Raw genomic sequence first — 21,452 nt, 5'->3', positions numbered from 1 at the left:
CTACTGGCAAACAGAAGCGGACGCGGTCACAGTGCAGGCAAACGGAAATGTATTTCCTGCGCTCACAAGTCCCTCCTGCTGACCGCGTGAGGTTATTATGGAGGGTTTCGGAGTATTTTTTATTTTCCTTTCATTCAACACTGTTTTAGGGAGATGGAAATTATCTAGTAATTTCCTAGTAAAAACTGGTAGTTTTTACAGCTAATTCTACAGCTAACCCTAACCCTAATCCTAACTAACCATAACCTAACCATAACCCTAACCTAACCATAACCTAAACCTAACCCTAACCTAACCTAACCCAACCCTAACTTAACCCTACCCTAACCTAACCCAACCTAACCCTAACTTAACCCAACCCTTACCCTAACCTAACCCTAACTTAACCCTAACCCAACCCAACCTAACCCTTACTCTAACCTAACCTAACCCTTACTGAACCCCAACCCAACCTAACCATAACCTAACCCTAACCCTAACGGTTAGGGTTAGGTTATGGTTAGGGTAAGGGTTAGGTTAGGGCCTAACCTAACCCTTACCCTAACCATAACCTAACTCTAACCTAACCTAACCCTTACTCAACCCCAACCCAACCATAACCTAACCCTAACCCTAACCTAACCCTTACCCTAACCATAACCTAACTCTAACCTAACCTAACCTAACCCTTACTCAACCCCAACCCAACCTAACCATAACCTAACCCTAACCCTAACCCTTACCCTAACCATAACCTAACTCTAACCTAACCTAACCCAACCCTAACTTAACCCTAACATAACCCAACCTAACCCTAACCCAACCTAACCCTTACCCTAACCATAACCTAACTCTAACCTAACCTAACCCTTACTCAACCCCAACCCAACCTAACCATAACCTAACCCTAACCCTAACCCTTACCCTAACCATAACCTAACTCTAACCTAACCTAACCCAACCCTAACTTAACCCTAACCCAACCCAACCCAACCTAACCCTTACTTAACCCCAACCCAACCTAACCATAACCTAACCCAACCCTTACCTAACCTAACCCTAACTTAACCCTAACCCTAACCCAACTCTAACCTAACCCAACCCTAACTTAACCCTAACCCAACCCTTACCTTGACTATAGACACTATTACTGGCACTACCACTGACACTACCGCTGACTATAGACCCTACCGCTGACTACAGACACTACCACTGACACTACCACTGACTATAGACACTATTACTGGCACTACCACTGACTATAGACACTACCACTGACACTACCGCTGACTATAGACCCTACCGCTGACTACAGACACTACCACTGACTACAGACACTACCACTGACTACAGACACTACCACTGACACTACCACTGGCTATCCCGCTAACAAACTGTCCTCAACTGTGAACTGTGACCATACACGGTCCAGACATTGTTCTGATACATGTGATGTCATCAGACACTCATTTACATGCAGCCACTCAGATCAAATCATCACAATATGTCCACCTTCTCCACGAGCTCTTGTTTGTACTTGTCACTCAAAGGTAATCTCATGAATATTAATGAGGACTAGAATCCTCCCTCACAGTTCTTCAGATGATTAAGAACAGTTATGGATAAAGGTATAAACACACAACATCAGTCATTTGCAAATAAAAGTTGTTGCTGAGTGTTTAGTTGTGTTGTCTGCAAGTTGTCTAGATATCAGGTTAAACCTGGTTATTGAGTTTGCCTGGCTAAAGATTCAGCAGAGGAAATCGTTGACTGCAATTTGCCCCGCTCCACTACCTTTTTACCACCAGGGCCAGGAAGCGAGCAAACACAAACACCGGTGACTCACTCCATCCTATAGTCCTAACATCCTCCCATCCTGCCATCCGTATATTTCAACCCCTCCCATCCGGACAGCGCTTCAGGCCCACCAACACAACAACAAGCTGCTGACCTGCTACTTTACTACTAGCGCCCAGCCCTGAGACAACCATATTACTGCAACAGCCCAGTTCAAACCCGGAACAGCACATTTCATTACAATGTGCTGTTCTACTCAGATCGATTTATTCTACCCACTTATTTATTTGTTTTTCTATTTTGTTTGATCTGTTTATCTTGTGTTTCTTGCTGCGTTTTTGGGTATTTGGGTTTTTTGGGTGGAGCAATGTGCTAATGTGCCCTGGATTTATTATTATTATTATCATTATTTGCATTATACACCTAAACTATGTTTAACATGTTTAAGTAGATTTTCATCTGTTGATGGTTGAAGGGGGCAGCGACCCAGCCCCCTCTATTGGCCAGCCACCACTGGATCTGACAGGTTTTCTCTGTAAAAGGTTGAACTAAGGCCATATCAGATAGGATATTCCAGGAAGAGCTGGACCCAGAAGCCAGTCAGGCCTTCTTGTGTAGTAAAGGGTTACAGCCAGGAGCAGAATAAGAAGAGAAGAAAAGAAAACAGATGTTTGCAGATGGAGAGGAGAAAACCATCTGGTGGAGACAATAGGTTAACAAAACAGTATCTCTGCCAACACCCACACATTCTCTCCTCCATTTACATTTCAAAATCATGTTCCACACACTTCCCCCCACATTTACAACTGCCTGACGCCACTTCCTGCTTTATGTTAAAGAAAAAAACACAAACTGAATGAAGAATTTGGTTCTTAGGGGTCAAAATTTTAATTATAACACCCTCTGGGTTTGTGGCGGTTGAATTCAGTTTTGTGAAGTCACTCTCTTTGGTGAATGAGGACGTGGGTGAGGACACACCATGTTCTTCCTTTATTTTGACAAAAAAAAAAGAAAAAAAGGACGGCAGGTTACTCAAGGCCAATGACAGAAAAAACATGACAAAAGCAGCTGTAAGGGTGTAGGAGGAAACTGGAGCTCCGCTTCAGTTATGAGAGGAATTCTTCTTGGGTTTGGATGCTAACCCTGATCAGGGGACAGGAGAGTTAGAAATAGAAATTCCCCGCCTGCTGCCCAGTGACTGCTGGAATAGGCTTCAGCATCCCCACGACCCTGAGAGCAGGATAAGCGGTTTGGATAATGGATGGATGGAAGGATGGATGGAGAGTTAGAAATAGTTATACTGCCAAATCAATATTTCAGCAATATTTGAACAAAGCAAAAGGTGCTGTCATCATGGTGTAAGGACAACAACTTGGACGTGAATGTCTTCAAGACCAAGGAGGTGGTGGTAGACTTCAGGAAGGAGAAGCAGAGTATCCACCACATACCAATCAGGATCTACGGGACCCCAGTGGAGAAGGAAACCAGCTACAGCTACCTTGGAATTCACATCTCTGAGGACCTGACTTGGTCTGCTCACATCACCACCCTGGTGAAGAAGGCAAGGCAACACTTGTGTCACCTCAGCGGCTGAGGAAATTCAAGACCTCCACAGTGCTGCAGAAACCCTTCTACTACACCACAGTACACCGTGCTCTCTGGTAGCATTACTGCCTGGTACGGAAATTGCCGCTCTCGTGATAGGAAAGCCCTGCACAGAGTGATTCGGTGCGCTGAACGCATCACCAGGACTGCACTGCCCTAACATCTACACCTGTTGGTGCAGATCCAGGGCAAACTGAATCATTAAGGACTCACACCACCCCAACCACAAACTGTTTCAGTGGCTGCCCTCTGGCAAGCATCTCTGCTCCATCATGGCCAAGACTGGAAGCTGAGAAGGAGCTTCTCCCCCCAGGCCATACGGTCCATCAATACTTAATCACTTTGGCCCTGCACAGCGCTTATCCTGCACCCATTTTGCCCCCTGCATATTTTTGCAACTCAGTACCTTCTCGTCTGTGCATTGCACACTTATCCTACTCAGGTTTTAAATATCTTGGTTTTAAATTTACTTGCTCCCTCTCCTCTCTTTACACAGCAAATTTCACCCCACTGCTAAATCAAATGAAATTTGATTTCAATAGATGCAGAATTTTCCACTACCATTAACTGGTAGAATCCAGTCAGTAAAAATGAACATTCTCCCAAAGTTTGTATCAGTGTCTCCCTATATTCCTCCCTAAATCCTTTTTGGTACCACTTTATAATAACTACACAAGTGAAGCATTAGTTCAGTATTAGTAACTACTGACTTCATCATTTGTAAAGCAAGACATGCACCAGTATTAATTAATTTATTAATACTGCAGTTCATGAGTAATTCAGGTAGTTACTAGTTGTTAGGTAAGTATTTTGTATGAGCTCATGTAAAGTGAGGACTGTCTAGGCCTTACAAAGCCTTTACACATGAGACTGAAAAGCCAGCAGCACCTTGAGACTCACAACAGTCTAAAGGATCGTAAGATCCTGTAGAAAGTGTAAGTACATGATTAATACACTATTTACATGTACATCTGTGCATGAAGTAATCATGAACTGCAATATTAATAAGTACTTATAAAACATCTGTTAACACACTAAACACTGGTGCATGTCTTGTTTTACAAATGCTTTACAAATACTTTACCAATGATGAAGTCAGTAGTTACTAATACTTAACTAATGCTTTATAACGAGTAGTTATTATAACGTGTTACCAATGCGTTTTGATAACATTTTTAGTGAGAAATGTGCATTTTATTTTCATTATCTTCGTTCAGTGAATGTATAGGATCTTTACTTTGTTAAGGCCTTTACACATCGGAGGTGTTTATTTATTTATTTATTTATTTTGTGCGATTAATTCACACATTAATATATTGTTTTTGTCATGGGTACGTTCACGCAGAACAGGAATAAGACGCAATGAAAAACAGTTTTTTGTTTTGTTTTGTTACGACGTCGGTTTTCTGAGCTTTCGCACCGCAAATAAAGGCATCAACCAATCACATTGTGGGGAACGGACACACGTCACCACTCCCAATGACAATTAATGGCGGACCTGTTTATTGTGTTTCTCATCACCCTCTACAGAATAGAACAGAACAGAACAGAACAAAATAGAATAGAATAGAATAGAATAGACTTTTAACTTTCACCAAATCCTGGCACCACATCACCCCAGTCCTAAAAGACCTCCACTGGCTACCCATCTCCCACCGGCTCAATTACAAACTCCTGGTTCTTGCTTATAAAGCTCTTAACAAACTGGCTCCCCCATACCTCACCGACCTCCACTCCCCCTACCAACCCTCTCGGTCCCTCAGATCCACCTCAGCCTCCCTTCTCTCCACCCCCAGGTCCAACCTCCACGGCTTTGATGACTGAGCCTTCTCCAGGGCAGCTCCCAGGCTCTGGAACTCACCTCCCCAAATCATTAGAGACTCAGAATCCCTCCCACTCTTCCAATCCCGTCTCAAGACACACCTTTTCTCCATTGCCTTCTAGTGCCCCCCCCCCCCCCCCCGTCCTCTCGTCCACCCCTGGTCTGGGGCAGGCTGGGGACCGAGTGCTCGACCTTCCCCCTCCCTCAGCTCCCTCCCCAAGCGCATCGGACACTGCTGCGGGCTGCCCACATTCAGGTCATCGGTCGGGACTCACCTCTTCAGACCTCGTCTGTGATTTATGTGATTTATGATGTTGGTCTTTCTTTCCCTTTTCTATTTGTCCAAGTGGGAGAGTACTGCTGGCGTCATGTGTGGCTGCCGCTTCTCCCTCTCGTAGCCCCCTTCCCATCCACCCCTGTATGTCTGTGTTATGTTTATTTGTCGTCTTGTTTCACCCCGTTTATTGTAAAGTGACTTTGAGTGTTAGAAAAGCGCTATATCAGATTGATTTTATTATTATTATTACTAGTCTTATTCCAGCTGCTTGAGTATTAGTCCTTTTCTCTATAGATCTGCTGCTGGTTCCTAGTGGGATCTTATTCTAGCTGTAGCTGTTTTTCACCTAGTGTGCCCTTAAATATTTCTTGTTGTCTAGCTGTTTTGACTTAGTTATCCTTTTAGCTTATAAATATACTCCTTGGTAACTTGCTGTTTGCAGTTTTAATAGTTTTGTGTGAGGTTTGATAGAGTTTTACATAAGTGACCAGTTTCTGGGCAATAGGCCTACTTTAATTTTAGCTCTTCGGCCAACTGGGTGTTAAGTGGCGAGGGTGTGGCCTGCACTCCTGGCAGACTATTAGCAATCAGTGTTCTTTAAATTACTGCTGCTACTTGGAGGATCGTCAGGCAAACAAGCTGAGGGCAAACAGGTCTAGGTTGAACGAAGGCTAGAGTGAGTAAAGGCAAGCGCGACGTTTTCAAGCCAAGACTTCGTCAAGCAAGGACTGTTCTTTTTAGATCTGGTCAGTCATCTGTATTTTGTGTACCTAGTATAGACTACGTGTTTCCTTCGCATTCCTGTCCTTTCCTCTTCCTGTGGCTGGCATAGATGTTGGGTTTCTCCTAGGCACTGTGACCCTAACAATCTCATCTGTCCCACTCTCTCCACTCACAGTGAGTAAGTGGTGACAGGAGGGCTCTGGAGTTGCCAGTCTGCAGTGCCGAAAGCTGAGTTTATCTCAGGCTACGCATCCTTGCTCTCCCTCAACTTTCTTGCTCTAACTGAGACCTGGATCATGCCAGAAAACACTACCACACCTGCAGCTCTGTCTGATGTGTACTCTTTTTCTCACACTCCCAGAGCTGGGAGGCGGGTGGTGGTACTGGCCTGCTAATCTCCCCAAAATGGAAATACTCTCTTGTTTCCATTCCACAATTTTCCCTCTTTTGAATTCCATGCTGTTACTGTCTCTTATCCAGTTAAACTCACCATCATGGTTGTGTATCGCCCACCAGGCCACCTTGGTGAGTTTCTGGAGGAGCTTGACACACTTGTCTCGGACTTCCCTGTTGATGACTCTGCACTTATCCTCTCGGTGACTTCAACATCCACACTGACAAGCTAGATCCTCTTCTCTCTTTCCTCTCCTCCTTTGACCTTCACCTCTCACCCTCTCCTCCTACCCACAAGGCCGACAACCAGCTGGACCTTATCTTTACTAGACACTGTCCTATTTCCCATCTCTCTGTTACTCCCCTCCAGCTCTCTGACCACTATTTCATGTCCTACTCTCTCTCCCTCTCTTCACCCCCTCAGCCCCTCCCCCTACCTACATGGTTTCCACCCGTAGACACCTCCTTTCTCTCTCCACCACTGATCTTTCTTCCTCTGTTACCTCTATCCTCCCTACACCTGAACCTTTCTCTCTCCTACCCCCTGACACTGCTACTGATCTTCTTCTCTCTACCCTCTCCTCTTCTCTGGACAATCTCTGTCCCCTCACCTCCAGGCCTGCATGCCCAACTCCACCTGCTCCTAGGCTGTCCGACTCAGTACGTACTGACAGACGGAGCCTGAGAGTGGCAGAGCGCAAATGGAGAAAAGGCAAACTCCCAGAGGACCTTCTCAACTTCCAATCTCTTCTTTCCACTTTCTCCTCCTCCCTTTCTGCTGCTAAAGCTGCCTTCTATCGCCCTAAAATCCTATCCTCTGCCTATAATCCTAAGAAACTCTTTGAAACCTTCTCTGAACTTCTCCAACCCCCACCCCCTCCTCCTACTTCCTCCCTTCTCCCTGATGACTTCGCTAACTTCTTTGACAAGAAGGTAAACAACATCAGATCCTCCTTTTCTCACCACCCGGTTAGTGCTGCTTGCACTATCCCACCCTCTGCACCCTCCCTCACCTCTCCACATCCCACCCTATCCCACCTCGCTCCCCTCTCCCCCGATGAGGTCCTCAATCGTCACCCCACCACATGCTACCTTGACCCGATCCCCTCCCCTCTTCTTCAGTCTATAGCACCTGAACTCCTTCCCTATCTAACCCACCTCATCAACACCTCCCTCCAGGCAGGATGCTTTCCATCTGCCTTCAAGACTGCTAGAGTCACCCCCCTTCTCAAGAAACCATCACTTAACCCCTCTGATGTCAAAAACTACAGACCGGTTTCCCTTCTACCCTTTCTATCCAAAACTCTTGAACGTGCTGTCTTTAACCAACTTTCTTTGTACCTCCACCAGAACAACCTCCTGGACCCCAACCAGTCTGGGTTCAGGGTGGGTCACTCGACAGAGGTGGCCCTCCTTGCAGTGACAGAATCGCTGAACTCTGCGAGAGCAAACTCTCTCTCCTCTGTCCTGATACTGCTGGACCTGTTAGCTGTGTTCGACACAGTGAACCTCCAGATCCTCCGCTCTACCCTCGAGGGGCTGGGTGTCACAGGCTCTGCACTCTCAATGTTTGCATCCTACCTGACGGGTCGCTCCTACCAGGTGACATGGAGGGGATCTGTGTCCGAGCCTCACAGACTGACTACAGGTGTTCGACCAACTGTCACTTGCTGCAAACGTTGCATCGGTTGCTCTCTCCTACAGATTTCTCCCCTATAACATCAGGAGGATTCGCCCATTCCTCACCAACGAGATGGCACAGGTGCTCATCAAGGCTCTGGTCATCTCCTGGCTGGACTAGGCAACTCCCTCCTTGCTGGCGCCCCGGCGTCGGTTATCAGACCTCTGGAGCTTGTTCAGAAAGCTGCAGGTTGTCTGGCATTCAACCACCCTAAGTTCTCCCACACAACTGCCCTTCTCATGTCCCTTCACTGGCTCCCAGTAGCTGCTCCCATCCAGTTTAAGACTCTGGTGCTGACCTACAGGGCAGTGAAAGGAGCAGCTCCTTCCTAGCTCCAGGCCATGGTCAAGCCCTACACCCCCGCCCGGCCACTTCGCTCTGCTGCCTCGGGACGCCTGGTTGCCCCGTTGCTCAGAGGCCCCTGCTGCCGATCGACCCGGTCCCGGCTCTGTTCTGTCCTGGCCCCACAGTGGTGGACTGAACTCCCCACTGATGTCAGGACAGTGGAGTCACTGCCCATCTTTCAACACAGGTTGAGAACTCCCCTCTTCAAGAACTACTACCCTGTTACTTGTTCTTAGCACTTATTGTATTCACTCATTAAAAAGAAAAAGACCTCTTTCTTGCCCTTTTACCTTAGCACTGGTTTTGCTCTTAGATGCTTGTTTAGATGCACTTATGACCTCTGATGACTAGTAGTTCTCCTGATCTCCTACGTTAAATGATGCTCTTATTGTAAGTCGCTTTGGATAAAAGCATCAGCTAAATGATTGTAATGCAATGTGTTTTATATGAAGGGATATTATGTTTTACAGCACCAGTTCTTATTTCTCTCACAAATGGGAGAAAGAAAATATAAAAGAAACATTAAAAGCTTTGTTTCAGAGAAGCAACATTAATCAGGTTTACCAGTTTCAGACACCAAAAGTAAAGCTGGGTATTGCCGTCATAGCAATGTAAAAAGTTTTTTTTTCTATGGTTAACATGGCCAAATGAAACCCAAAATTACAAATTATAAAATATTTGGTGATGTAGTGATTAAAATTAAATGATGAAATAAGGATTCAGATGATCATGGAAAAGTGGTGCTGGTGTGCTGCTCACCTGTTTGTAGTCCTTGTGCAGCTTGTTGTACTGGAACATGTTGCAGAGGACCGTGGATGAAGCCTTGGCAGCTTTCACAGCTCCGTAACTAGACCCAGACAGAAAGACACTTACAAATGATACAAATAAAAGTGACCAGATTCAAATCAAAACCAAGTACTTGAATAATTACATGTTAAACACTTAAAGTGTCGTCAGATCAGTCAGACTCAAGTTGTTTATTTATTTTGTCTTTTCTCTCTCTCTCTGAATGACATCTCCTCCTTTCTCTTTTTCTGTGTTTGAATGGTGTCATGTGAGTCTCTCTTGCGTGCATGTGCAGTCGGTTCTCCTCCCAGGTCTCCATGGTGATGGTGGCCGTCATTTGGATGTTGCTTGCCCTTCCTCTCCTCACCTAAGTTTCTCTTTTATTACATGATGATGCTGGTCGCGTGGCTTGGGTCCTGGACTGCTCTGTTGGCATGTGGACGCTGCTTGGCATCCTGTGCTTCATGTTCTTCATACATTTTATGTCCATCATAATTCTGTTATCTTCTTTCAATGTTGTATTATGTAAATTGCGTGAACACAACATCCATTGCACGCTGTCCGTCTTGGGAGAGAGATCCTCCTCTGTTGCTCTCCCTGAGGTTTCTTCCTATTGTTTCTCCCTGTTAAAGGGGTTTTAGGGAGTTGTTCCTTATCCGATGAGAGGGTCTAAGGACAGGATGTTGTGTTGCTGTTAAGCCCACTGAGGCACATTTGTAATTTGTGATATTGGGCTATACAAATAAAATTGATTTGATTTATTTTACTGCTTTATTAATCCCTGTGGGGCAATTCTTTCTCTGCATGTAATCCATCCTAGCTGTGTAGCTAGGAGCAGTGGGCAGCCACCGTGCAGTGCCCGGGGACCAACTCCAGTTGGTCTTGCCATGCCTCGGTCAGGGGCCCAGACAGGAGTATTAACCCTAACATGCATGTCTTTTTGATGGTGGGGGAAACCAGAGCACTCAGAGAAAACCCACCACACGGGGAGAACATGCAAACTCCACACAGACGATGACCTGGGATGACCCCCAAGGCTGGACAACCCCAGGGTTCGAACCCAAGACCTTCTTGCGGTGAGGCGACAGTGCTAACAACTGGGCCACCGTGCCAATTTTATTTCAGGCTGGATAATGGTCAGTAGTCAGGAAACTCACAAATGTTGACCAAACATATGGATAAACAGAGGACATAAACACCATAATACATCACTGGCATTTCTCACACCTACTTGATTAGTAGTCTGTTTAGGCTAAAGGAGTTTTGCAAAATCGTTCTCTTCAAAATCAGAATATGAAATACACCAGGATAATACATTGGACTTAAATGGATAAGCATTACAAAACAGCTATGTGGGGATTGGCAGGAAAGTGGTAACAAAACATTTTTGTGTAATGTAATTAATACTAAAGTAATGAATTATGGAGAACAATGACATGCCACTTAACGCTGTTCAGTATCTGGGCTTTAGTTTGACTTGAATGACATACAGATGGGTGAAAATTAAAGAAGACCTGAATGTTGGAGCCCTACAGTGAGGGGGGACCAGGGCTCTCTTATGCTGTGGGGGGCATTTTCCTGGCTTGGTTTGGGTCCACTTGTCCCCTTAGAGGGAAGGGTCACTGCAAATCAATACCAAGTTATTCTGAGTGGTCACCTTCATCCTATGATGAGACATTTCTTCCCTGAAGGGAGGGGTCTCTTCTAGGATGACAATGCCCCCATCCACAGGACACGAGGGGGGTCACTGAATGGTTTGATAAGGATGAACATGATGTAAATCATATGCTATGGCCTTCACAGCCACCAGATCTCCACCCAACTCAACACCTATGGCAGATTTCTGACCGACGTGTTAGACAGCACGCTCCACCACCATCATCAAAACACCAAATGGGGGAATATCTTCTGGAAGAATGGTGTCCATCCCTCCAGTAGTGTTCAGAGACTTGTAGAATCTATGACAAGGCGCAATGAAGCTGTTCTGGAGGCTCGTGGTGGTCCAACACCTTACGAAGACACTTCATGTTGTTGTTTCCTTTAATTTGTCACCCGTCTGTATGTTGACACTGGCATTACTTGAAATCTAATCAGCTCCTTCTTTAATTCTGGCGTCAACATCTGGTCTAGCTATGATAATAGACATGCTCAGTTCTTACTTTGAAAGTAAGGGATTATAGGTCAAGATTGTGTCATGGGTGAAAGGTCAGCTCACCTGTTGTCATGAGAAGTTTTGATGCCCACCAGTTTGGGAAGGCCGTTGAAGTAACAGATGTCCCGAGCCGCCAGCGAGCTGCTGGAGACCAGGTAGTTTAAAGCTCCACAGATATTGACAACCACCTCGCTGGATGGGTCTTTCTGCAAGCCATCACTGGGAAGCTTGGACACTAACACCTGTACTCCACTTTTGGCTGCAAAGAAGAAGAAAAGGGGATCGGTATTTTACTTGGTTAGATTTCAAACAAACGATTTTAGGAATACACACAGTTTCTAATTTAACAACTTCAATCTTTGATTAACTTTGTTTTAGGGAGGAAAAGGCATGTAGTACTTCCATCTGTGATGGATGTCTGAAATAATCCAAACTTGTTTGTACCTTCCTCTTAACGTACTCAGTGTGTTTAAGTGTCCCTTATCTATCTTCCCATGCTGCCTAGTGTGAACAGCAGGTCCACACAATGGTGGATGATGCCATAAAATGCCTGCTCCACAGGGTTTTCTCTGATCTGGAGAGGCCTGGAAGAAGAATCATGATCTTAAATCGTTTAAGTGCTGTCACTAGCACCTGCCCCCTTCTGCTCTAGGAGACAGAAAGAAATGCAGATAGACAACCTGACGGTATTCTGGACTAGCCACTCTCTCAGAAGCAGACTGTAGTTTATCGCCACAAACATGTGTTGGCTAGCTAAATGGGTAACACCAGGCTCCTTGTTTACCAAGGTGCTTCAAGCCTTATGTTGCGCCAACAGCCGTCCTGGTGTTTGGTTTGTTTTGTCAGTGTCAGTCAGCTGGAGAGGAGCTTATTCCTGCTGCACTGCATCTTTAACCTGCTTTGGAATCCTTCACCTTTCCCCTTACTAAGTGAAACTGTTTAGCGGTTCTTAGTGACACACTATTCCGCTATGGCTACATCACACCTAAGTTATGGGTATGCCATGCCCTATTTGTGTATATTTGTACTCTACTGTGTAACTGCATGAATATTTGTCTTCTCAGCAGAGTCAAATTCCAGTGAGCTTCTCCCACGCCAGTTCATGACAGTTCTTATTTACGATCTCAGGCTCACCCATATGCTCCCTATTGTGAGAGTGTCGTGCCAGGTTGCGAAGCAGTCCGGTGAGCGGTCTCAGTTCCATCTCACTGTTTGTGTCCAGCAGCTCCAACAGTATGGGCAGCATCTGCTCTTGCTCCAAAATCACAAAACTCAACACTGATGCCCACTGAGAAAAGGGAAAGGGGACAGACAAATGTCAAATAAGGTTGTATCAAGATAAAATTAAAAATCAAGGTATATCATAAACACAAAGATGTCTACTTGGCTGAACTTTGTGTTAATATTTCATCTTATTCTTTCTCACAATCCTTTCAGTACACATATGGTGTAAGAAATTCATATCCCATTTGATTTGTTGTTATTACATTCAGCTCCATGACTTTTTCTTCTGGCTTTTAAAATAGTTCTTCTGGTAAGGCTAGGGCCAGTACTGTCTCTTACCAATGTCATGGCTCAACAGTTCACAGAATAGGAACATATTGCAAAATACTGTAGCGTGTTCATGTTCACCATGGGGGTATGAGTGGTAGTTGTACATAGTTGGTTGGGAGGTGTTTTGCCATTCCAGGGGGTGGTGCACTGCTGCCAGGTCAAACGTTAGGGGATGGGACTTGTGCAGAGGGAGACGACCTGTGAGTCGTCCAGATAATGGCGGTCTGTGCGGCGTGTCTGTGGCCGACAGCAGCCGAGAATAAAGACAGCGTTCGGTTGTTAAGTTCTGTGTGTTCTTTAATATCGGGGCACTCTACAATATGTTAGCTGAAAAGTGACCCGGCACGCCTAAGTAGTGTCATTAGTTTAACTGGTAACACTTAATAAGTAGCTGATTAATTGTGAATATGTGTACCCAAATATAAAGTGTTACCATTTAATTTTATTTGGACAATTAGCTAAAACACAATGTACATGCATTTAAAGTACTGTAAAAGATGGCACAAAACTATCCAAGACTTGATTCCATTGGGCTCCTTGATATAGACACTGGAAAAGTGTGTCTGGGTAGAAAAAAGAAGGTTAACTTATCCTTGAAATTCCTGCCTCCCCTCCCTAGATTACTCCCACTCCCACACGTGGTTCCTCAGAAAGCCGTCCGAAGTGGAGGAGCTGTCATCAGCGCGGCTGTTTAACAGCAGCTGTCTGTCTGTGGACCTGAGCCAGCAGGTCTGCGGAGATGCTACCTAGCCACCTCCGTCCTCTGGTCCAGTGTGTGGCGTTTAGCTGTGTAGTGCAGCAGTCAGAGCAGCGTGGGCGCTGTCGGCTGTGCTGTTTGACCTTCAGCACATCATGGGACTCTTCATCAGCTATGTGACTGGAAGGTTCACCCGTCTCCTGGGTGCTGGCCTGGTTCTAGAACGCTGAGTGGCTATTCTCCACTTACTGTCACTCGTCCTGCCACGTTTCATGCATTGTCCCGGGACTCAGGTCTGGTGTTGCCTTCATCAATATCTTGTGCACGGTTGGAGAAACTACCGAGCCAATCAGGGTCTTTGTGGGTGGTACTTAAGTTGGAAAGGTCGCAGTCTGTGTGTGTGTTCGTCTCGTTTGTGTCAAGATGTTTTTCTTGTGTTTGCTGGGTGGCTTGTCATGTTTTCAGAATAACTACAGTTCCTTCAATCCTGAGGAATGTTCTGTAACATCTGACACAAATCCTCCCGAAATACACACCCGCTCTACTTGGGAAAATTACTCCGATATCTCAGAACTGTTTGCATAATGGTTTTACTTTGGCACTGAGCCTGAAATACGTCTTGAATTTGTTGTTATGGTCTTGACCAACAATTTGTCTGTGCATAAACAACACGTTTTAATCAGCATAAACGGACATTCTTGGCAAACTTGTTCACGCTAACTCGGTTTGTGTTGACTGAAATGATCTCATGGCGGCGGGATGCGTCAGTTACTAGTGACTGGTTTAGGAAAATCAAATCCTCCCCTTAAAAAGACACAGAAAGCAGCTCACAGGCAGACACGTTCAGACTGAATAATGGAGAGGTAATGAACTGGCCCTTCAGTCTGAATATTGGCAGATACCCACAGCTCGGAGCTGTGCCCAACAGGAAACACTGAGGCGGTCTGGCAGCAGCCTGGCAGCAGCCTGGCAACAGCCTAGCAGTGACCTGGCAGCGGCCTGGTGGCGGCCTGGCAGCAGCCTAGCAGTGGCCTGGCAGCAGCCTAGCAGCAGCCTAGCAGCAGCCTAGCAGTGGCCTGGCAGCAGCCTAGCAGTGGCCTAGCAGTGGCCTGGCAGTGGCCTGGCAGCAGCCTAGCAGCGGCCTGGCAGCAGCCTGGCAGCAGCCTAGCGGTGGCCTGGCAGCGGCCTGGCAGCAGCCTAGCAGCAGCCTAGCAGTGGCCTGGCAGCAGCCTAGCAGCAGCCTAGCAGTGGCCTGGCAGCAGCCTAGCAGTGGCCTGGCAGTGGCCTGGCAGTGGCCTGGCAGCAGCCTAGCAGCGGCCTGGCAGCAGCCTGGCAGCAGCCTAGCAGTGGCCTGGCAGCGGCCTGGCAGCGGCCTGGCAGCAGCCTAGCACTGGCCTGGCAGCAGCCTAGCGGTGGCCTGGCAGCAGCCTAGCGGTGGCCTGGCAGCAGCCTAGCAGCGGCCTGGCAGCAGCCTGGCAACAGCCTAGCAGTGACCTGGCAGCGGCCTGGTGGCGGCCTGGCAGCAGCCTAGCAGTGGCCTGGCAGCAGCCTAGCAGCAGCCTAGCAGCAGCCTAGCAGTGGCCTGGCAGCAGCCTAGCAGTGGCCTAGCAGTGGCCTGGCAGTGGCCTGGCAGCAGCCTAGCAGCGGCCTGGCAGCAGCCTGGCAGCAGCCTAGCGGTGGCCTGGCAGCGGCCTGGCAGCAGCCTGGCAGCAGCCTAGCAGTGGCCTGGCAGCAGCCTGGCAGCGGCCTGGCAGCAGCCTAGCACTGGCCTGGCAGCAGCCTAGCGGTGGCCTGGCAGCAGCCTAGCGGTGGCCTGGCAGCAGCCTAACAGTGGCCTAGCAGCAGCCTAGCAGCAGCCTAGCGGTGGCCTAGCAGCAGCCTAGCAGCAGCCTAGCGGTGGCCTGGCAGCAGCCTGGCAGCGGCCTAGCAGCAGCATAGCAGTGGCCTGGCAGAAGCCTAGCAGCGGCCTGGTGGTGGCCTAGCAGCAGCCTGGCAGAAGCCTAGCAGTGGCCTGGCAGCGGCCTAGCAGCAGCATATCAGAGGCCTGGCAGCAGCCTAGCAGCGGCCTGGTGGTGGCCTAGCAGCAGCCTAGCAGCAGCCTAGCAGTGGCCTGGCAGCGGCCTAGCAGCAGCATAGCAGCGGCCTGGCAGTGGCCTGGCAGCGGCCTAGCAGCAGCCTAGCAGCAGCCTGGCAGCAGCCTGGCAGCAGCCTGTCAGCAGCCTGGCAGCGGCCTGGTGGTGGCCTAGCAGCAGCCTGGCAGCAGCCTAGCAGCGGCCTGGTGGTGAACCTAGCAGCGGCCTGGCAGCCTGGTCTGCTGCATCCTGTGGGCTCAAGGACCACAGCCCTGCCTGGAGCTGCACCCGAAGGGGACGCACCGAGGGCGGTCTGACAGGATGTGGAAGTGGGGCAGGCTAAGCTAACTGCTAGCCCATGCAGACCAGCAGTTCCGACAGTCCTCCTGGCTGGTGTTTGCTCTGGACAGTGGAGTTTTTGGGCTGTGTTGCACTGGGTGGACTGTGTTGTTAACTGTGTGTGTGTGTGTGTGTGTGTGTGTGTGTGTGTGTGTGTGTGTGTGTGTGTGTGTGTGTGTGTGTGTGTGCATGTGTTTGTGTGTGTGTTTTATCTCTGTTTTTGTATGTTTTTGGTGGTGTCGTTTTCGGTAATTTGCATATGTTTTTATCTTTTGTGTTGCACTGCTGTGCGCTAGGTGAAACAAAATGTCCTTTCTTTTGTGTACTCAAGCACATAACAGAAATGACAATAACTTGTTCTTGATTCGTGAAATGAGAGGAGCTAAGGAAGCATTTCTCCATGCTGCCCTCGTTGGGGCTGATGGGGCGGGGAAGGTCTGGGGACACTGAAGTGCTTCAGATGTCCCCTGCTCTCGTCTTGTGGCGGACAAGACAGGGACGTGAGCTGGCAGTAGTGGCAGTTAATCTGAGCTGCTGGTATTTACCCTTGCCATGCAACGGCATCATTTTAGCACCGGTCTGCACTCGACGCTGCTGCTGCTGCACCCGGAAGGGGCTGCAGGTGAAGCAGGGCTTTTCCCAAGAGATTACTTTGCTGCAGGCTGGTTTCCCTCATTTTGGGATTTCAGCAAAAGCTTTCAGTGTTCAGTCGTTTTGGAGCGGAAGGCCACTGGACATACAGTTTATTCAGCCCATTTTGCTTTGGTACTAATGCCAGAAGAGCAGGTGTGGTTGGTTGTCCTAACAGAAAGACTACTAGTTCCCTCTGCCTCCTTTACTCATGCCCAGGTCCTCCTTTATTCGCCACACAAATTCATATATTGAAGTTACAGCTGTGTGATTTTAATCAAATAGCCCCGCCTGCCACCCAGTGACGGCCGGGATAGGCTCCAGCATCCCCGCGACCCTGAGAGCAGCATAAGCGGCTAAGACAATGGATGGGTGGAACAAGGGAGAGCTGCATGAAGGAAAATAAAACCTATCTGAATGGAGGATGGACTAGATTCCACTTCCGGTGGGGGAAGAGGGCTGTGCAAATTTGCGTTTGTGGCGGCCTCACCCAGTACCGTCCATGCAGTCTCTTTGTCCACGTCTAAGTTTTGTCTTCCTTTGGTGGCGGGAGAGCTGGCACTGGATCGGCTAGGAGAGCGGGGCGGGCTAAGCTAACTGCTAGCCCACGCAGACCGGTGGTTCCGACAGTCAGCCTGGCTGGTGTTCATTCCCTTGGACAGTGATTGTTTGTTGAGTTTGGAGTGTGGGTATGTGTGTTAGTGTGGGTATGTGTGTTAGTGTGGGTATGTGTGTTAGTGTGGGTATGTGTGTTAGTTTGGGTATGTGTGTTAGTGTGGGTATGTGTGTTAGTGTGGGTGGGTGTGTTAGTGTGGGTGTGTTTGTTAGTGTGGGTATGTGTGTTAGTGTGGGTGTGTGTGTTAGTGTGGATATGTGTGTTAGTGTGGGTGTGTGTGTTAGTTTGGGTATGTGTGTTAGTGTGGGTATGTGTGTTAGTGTGGGTATTTGTGTTCTTGTAGTTTTGGGATGTGTTTTTGTCTTTGTGTTGCACTGTTGTAGGCTGGGGGAAACGATGTGTCATTTTATTTCATGTACGCAAGTGCATGAAGTGAAATGACAAAAAAAGTGTACTGATCCCTGATCCCTGACTACAGAGGACATCCCTGATCCCTGAATACAGAGGACATCCCTGATCCCTGACTACAGAGGACATCCCTGATCCCTGACTACAGAGGGCATCCCTGATCCCTGACTACAGAGGACATCCCTGATCTCTGACTACAGAGGGCATCCCTGATCCCTGACTACAGAGGGCATCCCTGATCCCTGAATACAGAGGACATCCCTGATCCCTGACTACAGAGGGCATCCCTGATCCCTGAATACAGAGGACATCCCTGATCCCTGACTACAGAGGACATCCCTGATCCCTGAATACAGAGGACATCCCTGATCCCTGACTACAGAGGGCATCCCTGATCCCTGACTACAGAGGGCATCCCTGATCCCTGACTACAGAGGGCATCCCTGATCCCTGACTACAGAGGACATCCCTGATCTCTGACTACAGAGGGCATCCCTGATCCCTGACTACAGAGGGCATCCCTGATCCCTGACTACAGAGGGCATCCCTGATCCCTGACTACAGAGGGCATCCCTGATCCCTGACTACAGAGGGCATCCCTGATCCCTGACTACAGAGGGCATCCCTGAGCCCTGACTACAGAGGACTTCCCTGATCCCTGACTACAGAGGGCATCCCTGATCCCTGACTACAGAGGGCATCCCTGATCCCTGACTACAGAGGGCATCCCTGATCTCTGACTACAGAGGACATCCCTGATCCCTGATTACAGAGGAAATCCCTGATCCCTGACTACAGAGGACATCCCTGATCTCTGACTACAGAGGGCATCCCTGATCTCTGACTACAGAGGACATCCCTGATCCCTGACTACAGAGGGCATCCCTGATCCCTGACTACAGAGGGCATCCCTGATCCCTGACTACAGAGGGCATCCCTGAGCCCTGACTACAGAGGGCATCCCTGATCCCTGACTACAGAGGGCATCCCTGATCCCTGACTACAGAGGGCATCCCTGATCCCTGACTACAGAGGGCATCCCTGATCTCTGACTACAGAGGACATCCCTGATCCCTGATTACAGAGGACATCCCTGATCTCTGACTACAGAGGACATCCCTGATCTCTGACTACAGAGGACATCCCTGATCTCTGACTACAGAGGACATCCCTGATCCCTGATTACAGAGGACATCCCTGATCCCTGATTACAGAGGACATCCCTGATCTCTGACTACAGAGGACATCCCTGATCCCTGATTACAGAGGACATCCCTGATCTCTGACTACAGAGGACATCCCTGATCTCTGACTACAGAGGACATCCCTGATCTCTGACTACAGAGGACATCCCTGATCTCTGACTACAGAGGACATCCCTGATCTCTGACTACAGAGGACATCCCTGATCCCTGACTACAGAGGACATCCCTGATCTCTGACTACAGAGGACATCCCTGATCTCTGACTACAGAGGACATCCCTGATCTCTGACTACAGAGGACAGTCAGGGAGGCATGAGGCAGCAGTTGAAAAAGAAGGGACAGAAAGACTGAAAGTGGAATTTGTCCTTTAAAGGGCGTGCCACTTTTACTCCTCATAAACCTGTTCTAAATGACGAACAAAACAACAGATTACGAAGAATACACCTTCCCACCCGTCTCTTCTGGGGGCGAAATTAAACCGTGTTCACACTACATGACACACTGACTGCTGCTGAGAAGCGGGGCGTCATTCCGGTTTTCTGTGAGCAGAAAATGTGACTGGCACTAGTTTAAGCTAAATGTGTGATTGAAACCATCTTGTCCAAGATCTTTTGAAACAGAAATCGGTTGTTTGCTTGACTATTTGGCCCACGACTCCCCTTCTTGCAGCGTGTTGGTAGTGAAATGGGTTTGTCACAGCATCCAGTGATGCAGAATCCACGTATGAAGAGAAATGTTGAGACCATCACCAGGACTGATGTCTCTCAGCCCCAGCAAGGCGGCGACATCTGCTAGCATCTGAAAACATGTCGGACTGGTGTGACTGACTACTCACAGTGGTGAAGTGTGCTTGAACACAAGATGTTCACCATATTTGTACCATTCACCGTCACTGAGATAAAGAGGCTTGTCTGCCACTCGTGGAAACAGGGCAGAACTGGCCTTTTCTGCAAGACGGGCTGAGAAGTCAACGTTAAATCAGACGGTTCAGGACATTTTGGAACAAATGAACAAACTTTATATTCTTTTTTTTGGGAGGATCCCCCCCCCTTTTTTCTCCCCAATTGTACCCGGCCAATTATCCCACTCTTCTTAGCCGTCCCGGTCGCTGCCCCACCCCCTCTGCTGATCCGAGGAGGTCTGCAGACTACTGCAGGCCTCCTCTGATACACGTGGAGTCACCAGCCGCTTCTTTTCACCTGACAGTGATGAGTTTCACCAGGGGGACGTAGTGTGTGGGAGGATCACACTATCCGCCCCCCCCCCGTTCCCCTGAACAGGTGCCCCGACTGACCAGAGGAGGTACCAGTGCAGCGACCAGGACACATACCCACATCCGACTTCCCACTCGCAGACACGGCCGATTGTGTCTGTAGGGATGCCCGACCAAGCTGAAGGTAATACGAGGATTCGAACCAGCGATCCCTGTGCTGGTAGGCAACGGAGTAGACCGCTACACTACCCGGATGCCCCAAATTGCATAATCTTAAATGTAATTTTTCTAAAATGTAATTCCAGTGTGTGTATGTACATGCATAGCTACTCTCACATCCCAGTGTGTGTGTCTGTACATGGATACCTACCCTCGCCTCCCCCACCGTGATGTTCTGCAGGGCTCCTAATGAAGCCTCGCGGGTGACGGAGCTGCTGTGGCTGTTTTGCAGCATCGCCTTGTACAGAACCACAAGCTGAGGATGGCAAAGCCACTCGGCGCCATGCGGCTGGTGGGATGCTTTGGAGAACATGGACAGCTCCTGGTTATGCTTCTGCAAAAAGAAGAAGAGAGAGGAAGATGGAAAGAAAGAGAGAAGACAAAGAAAACAATGATGTGACAAAAACACTTAAAACACAAGGAAGAACAGGGGAGACTGCACAGGAAAAATGTCACGAGTTTTGTCCTTTCCACAGAAGGCTTTATGAGGACATACAAGAAGCAGAAGGTCTTCTGTTAGTTTCCATTCAACATCATTGGCTGATGGTGAGGGGGGTGAAAGCTAATCCACCGCCACTCAGCTGAAATGAAAACTGATTCTCCCCGTGGAGCTGAAAGCAGCGCTACGGTTTCTCTACCTGCAGGGACACGCAACGTGGTGTTAAAGGATCATGCAGTCTTTTAAAACCTGGGTCTTATTTTCATAGTTTTTCCATCACACAGTTATGACATAATTCTATTCACTGGCTTCATTTTAGAAATTGGACCACTGCTGGACTCTACACACACACACACACACACACACACACACACACACACACACACACACACACACACACACACACACACACACACACACACACACACACACACACACACACACACATGCACACTTCCCTCCAAACAACACACTCCTACAAATGTACTTTTCCATGCAGT

At 48.2% G+C, this 21,452-nt stretch overlaps 1 protein-coding gene across 1 annotated transcript in view; it reads right to left on the bottom strand.

The window, feature by feature from the left end:
* Positions 1-21,452, bottom strand: part of LOC130111789 (plakophilin-3-like) — an 88,001-nt gene that overhangs the window by 13,849 nt on the left and 52,700 nt on the right. The window contains 4 exon segments of the mRNA XM_056279070.1: positions 9,382-9,469; positions 11,624-11,819; positions 12,695-12,848; positions 20,665-20,847. Coding sequence (XP_056135045.1) covers positions 9,382-9,469; positions 11,624-11,819; positions 12,695-12,848; positions 20,665-20,847 — 621 coding nt within the window.

Source organism: Lampris incognitus, chromosome 4 (assembly GCF_029633865.1).
Source record: "Lampris incognitus isolate fLamInc1 chromosome 4, fLamInc1.hap2, whole genome shotgun sequence".
Lineage (NCBI taxonomy): Eukaryota > Metazoa > Chordata > Actinopteri > Lampriformes > Lampridae > Lampris > Lampris incognitus.
This window is presented reverse-complemented; position numbering and strand designations above follow the sequence as displayed.